Source organism: Mastomys coucha, chromosome X (genome assembly GCF_008632895.1).
Source record: "Mastomys coucha isolate ucsf_1 chromosome X, UCSF_Mcou_1, whole genome shotgun sequence".
NCBI classification, from domain to species: domain Eukaryota; kingdom Metazoa; phylum Chordata; class Mammalia; order Rodentia; family Muridae; genus Mastomys; species Mastomys coucha.
In genome coordinates, this window is record NC_045030.1 from 101,123,914 (window position 1) to 101,127,492 (window position 3,579).

The 3,579-nt window shown below is 47.2% G+C and overlaps 1 protein-coding gene across 7 annotated transcripts in view; it reads left to right on the plus strand.

Moving 5' to 3' along the window:
- Positions 1 to 3,579, plus strand: part of Dlg3 (discs large MAGUK scaffold protein 3) — a 52,507-nt gene that overhangs the window by 29,263 nt on the left and 19,665 nt on the right. For all 7 annotated transcript variants that reach the window (XM_031365617.1, XM_031365625.1, XM_031365630.1 and 4 more), the window contains one exon: positions 197 to 311. In XM_031365617.1, coding sequence (XP_031221477.1) covers positions 197 to 311 — 115 coding nt within the window. The remainder of the gene's footprint in view (positions 1 to 196; positions 312 to 3,579) is intronic.

Consider the following 3,579-nt stretch of genomic DNA (forward strand, 5'->3'; position numbering starts at 1 on the left):
TCTAGGCGCTTTTTTTCCCTTCTTGGTGGGGAGGGTTGGTCTGTCTTTCTCAACTTGGGGGAGGGACTCTGCTTATCAAAGCAAAGATTCCATCTCCCCGTTGCTTTGAAGCCCAGTGTCCTGGCTTTTGGGCCGCAGGTGTGCTGGCCACCTGAGCTCCTTGGGTTCATGCTTTTTCCCCTTGTCTCCCTGACAGAGTACAGTCGCTTTGAATCCAAGATCCATGACTTGCGGGAACAAATGATGAACAGCAGCATGAGTTCTGGGTCTGGGTCTCTCCGCACCAGTGAAAAGAGGTCCTTGTATGTCAGGTAAGCCACCCCTCTGAGCACCAGGCCTAGCTGCTCTTGACTAAGGGTGGGGATTGTGTACTCCCTGCACTAAACCAACACCTTGGACCATGTGCTCACGGTGTGGACTTTATGGTCAGTATCTCCTCCCTTTTGTGAACTGCCTTCTTCCTTTCCACTCACAGATGACTCAGTCCGGGAAATGTTCCGTTTGCTCTCATTGTAGGACTCTGAGGCGATTGTTGCTAGTCAGCATTCAAAGAACACTTGCAAATTTAAAGTATGGTACTTGCAATCTGTGCTTTGAGGGGAAAAGTTAGCATCTCCTTTCACATATGCATGATAGACATGAGGATTTGTGTCTGAGGATATTCAGTTATCACAGTGTCCTGGTACAGGGCCTCTTACGAGACCAAAGAGCTGGCAGGTTACTGCATTTTAGATGTTTTGTTAGGTTTCTGTCCCCCTCTCTTCACCGGAGGCATGTGATTCATAGAACATGATGGCGTATGCACCCTAAGAAGGGAAAGGCAGGGACAGCTTATTGCTGAAAGGTAGGTAGTGGCATTGTCAAAGTCTGAGCCTTTGACCCTTGAAGGGTCAAGGTATAAAACCTTCAGTTAGCAGACTGATAAGAGAACACTGAACTTTTCTCAGAATTAGGGGTAGTTTCCTTCTTCCTGCCATGCTCTTGAGCACCAACAGGCTGCTCACCAATACTCTAAGGTCAGCGCCTTATGGGAAGGTTACTCCCCAGAGCCAGTAGTCTTCCCAGGCTTATTTAACTGGTTGAACATTTTATGGTGGCCTCTGATATTTGCTGGAGGCGGGAAGGAGAGGCCAGTTGCCTGGTAACGTGACAATTACTGTGTCCTTGGGGTGTGAAATGACGGTAGCTAACTGATGTCAATGCTAATTGCAGCTCTCACGTGCTCGCTTTTCTTTTTCCACAGTTGGTTGTCAGTGACCCTGCTACACAGGGAGTCAGCCTAGGGAGCATTCTGTGCATCTGAGGCCCACTAGACTCCTTAGAGTTCTTTTCTAAAGTGAACCCTGCACTCTGCTCTTTGTGGAGAATGCTTGCTGCTTTCACCTCCTGCTGGCAGCACAGGAGAAGAGAGAGGCTTGGCTAGGCCCAGCCATCTTTCCAGTCCCCTTCCTGGAGAAGAAAGGCCTGTTGAGGGTCACTAAAGCTCTTGCTCAGGATCTACAACATGGACAGTGGGTCTCTGATGTGGGGGTCTCTGTCGTCATGTGCTGTCACCCCTCAAAGTGGGTAATATTTATGCGACTTGGTCAGGATTGTTCCGTTCCATGCTTCCAGCCCCCGCAGATGTGGCACTTCAGTGTGCGTGGGAAGCTCTCTTTAGGCAAGACAGTTCCTTCAGAGAGCTTTATTTTTAGATCTCTCCTCTCCGCCTAGCCCCTGCTAGTGCTGTCCCTGCCTGGGTAGAGGAACCGGGCACTGGCTCTTGATGTGGAACACCGTTCTGTGGCTCAGGCAAGGTATCTACTCACCTGGTCTCTGGGAAGCGAGGGAAGGAAGGGAAAGGCCATGACTCTCTTTCTAGTGAATTAGTTTTATATAATCTGCTCCTAACCTTGGCTCAATAACTTTGTCCTCCAAGAAAGTAGATAAGGTTTAGAATAGGAACTGTTTGTGATCAATCAGGCAATCAGGGTGTTTTATGGTGAAGTGCTGGGAGCGGGAGCCCTTTTCTGGGTTAACCCCTTGGCCTGCTCTCTGTAGCCCGAGCCAGTTTTTGAATTTATGATCCTCTTCCTTCAGTTCTTTGAGTAGTAGGGAGTACAGGCCTGCACAACTAGTTTCAACTTGTTTCTTATATTCTTAAAAAGGGAAAAAGTAATCCATTGATACTAATAGTTCCCTAAACTGTTACCTCCTCTCTTTCTCTGAATTCTGTGGCAGGAAACACAAGTTTCCTGAGAGACTAGTCTGACTGTAGAACAAGTCCTTTAGTGAAACTGGGCAAATGCAGGCATTAATAGAGGAAAATGGGGTTCTTTTTTTGTGCATGTTGCACTCAACAACTCTATGCCTGCATACCTGTGTGTGTATGTGCATGCATATGCTTGTGGGGGGGGCGGGGTGTGAAGGCTAGGTGGACTGCCTGTGAGCCCGGGATTTCTCCTTGCCTCTGCTTCCCCAGTACTAGGCTTGCAAGCAGGCATGTACCATCATGCCCAGGATTTTTGTGCAGGTGCTAGGGATTGAACTCAGGTCCTTATGTTTGCACAGCGAGTACTTTTCTGACTGAGCCGTGTCCCCACCCTCAAGAACAAAATTCTTCACTGTTTTTAGTGTCCAGAAAACACTGTCTTGGGCGGCAGGCCATGTTGAGCCCTAGAAATATGAACAGAGGACTATCATTTGCAGAAGCCTAGCCTCCTGACATCCAGGCTGGGAAATTTTGGAGTCACATACTCCCCACTGCCACTTCTTCCAGTCACTTCTTCAGTGGCTTCATATGTTGGGAGCACCAACTTTTCAACCCAGTGACGTGATTCCTGAGCAGTCCAAGAAGGCTCCAGAGGAGCCTTTGGCAGGGATCAGCAGTGACCTTATGGCCGCCATATTCAACGTCTGCTTCACTGGTTCTTCCAGGCCGGTCTGACCTCCTCATCACCTGTATTTCTACAAGGCATTTGCTTGCTGCTTTAAAGGATCCGTCTGCCTTACTAACTGTCCCTAAGCACCTCCTTAGCTCTGGGCCCGAGATGGCAATACCATCACTTTTCAGAGCTTTACATCATATTGTTGTATAAATGACAGCCTCAAACTTGCCTGTCAACAACTTGATGGACATGTGCAGAACATAAAGTTGCTCACCTCATGCCTCTGACAGGGCATATTCAAACTGGACTCCTTCCCTCCTCTTAGTGTTCCTTAAGTTAATTTCCTTACCTTGTCATGTGCAAAGGGATTAGATTTGTTCTGTCACCCAAGGCCTATTTCAGTTCAATGGAAGGATGAAAGAGCTCAGAATAAAAAGTCTGAAATGGAATGGACTGGCTGGCTCTTGAGAGAAGATACTTGATTTTTTTTTTTTTTTTTTTTTTTTTTTTTTTTTTTGTCACTAAAGGGGTTATACAAGAGCCTGGGCATTGCAGAGTTAGAGCTAAAGCAGTATTCCCGGCCTGTTGTGCTCTGAAGCTTTTAGTAGAGTGCGGGCATCTTCAGCTTATAGGGAACCCAAGGTTACCCATGCGCCATGACCTTTATTATTCTCTTTAAATGTTTTTTAAAACCCTTTAAATAATGGTACAT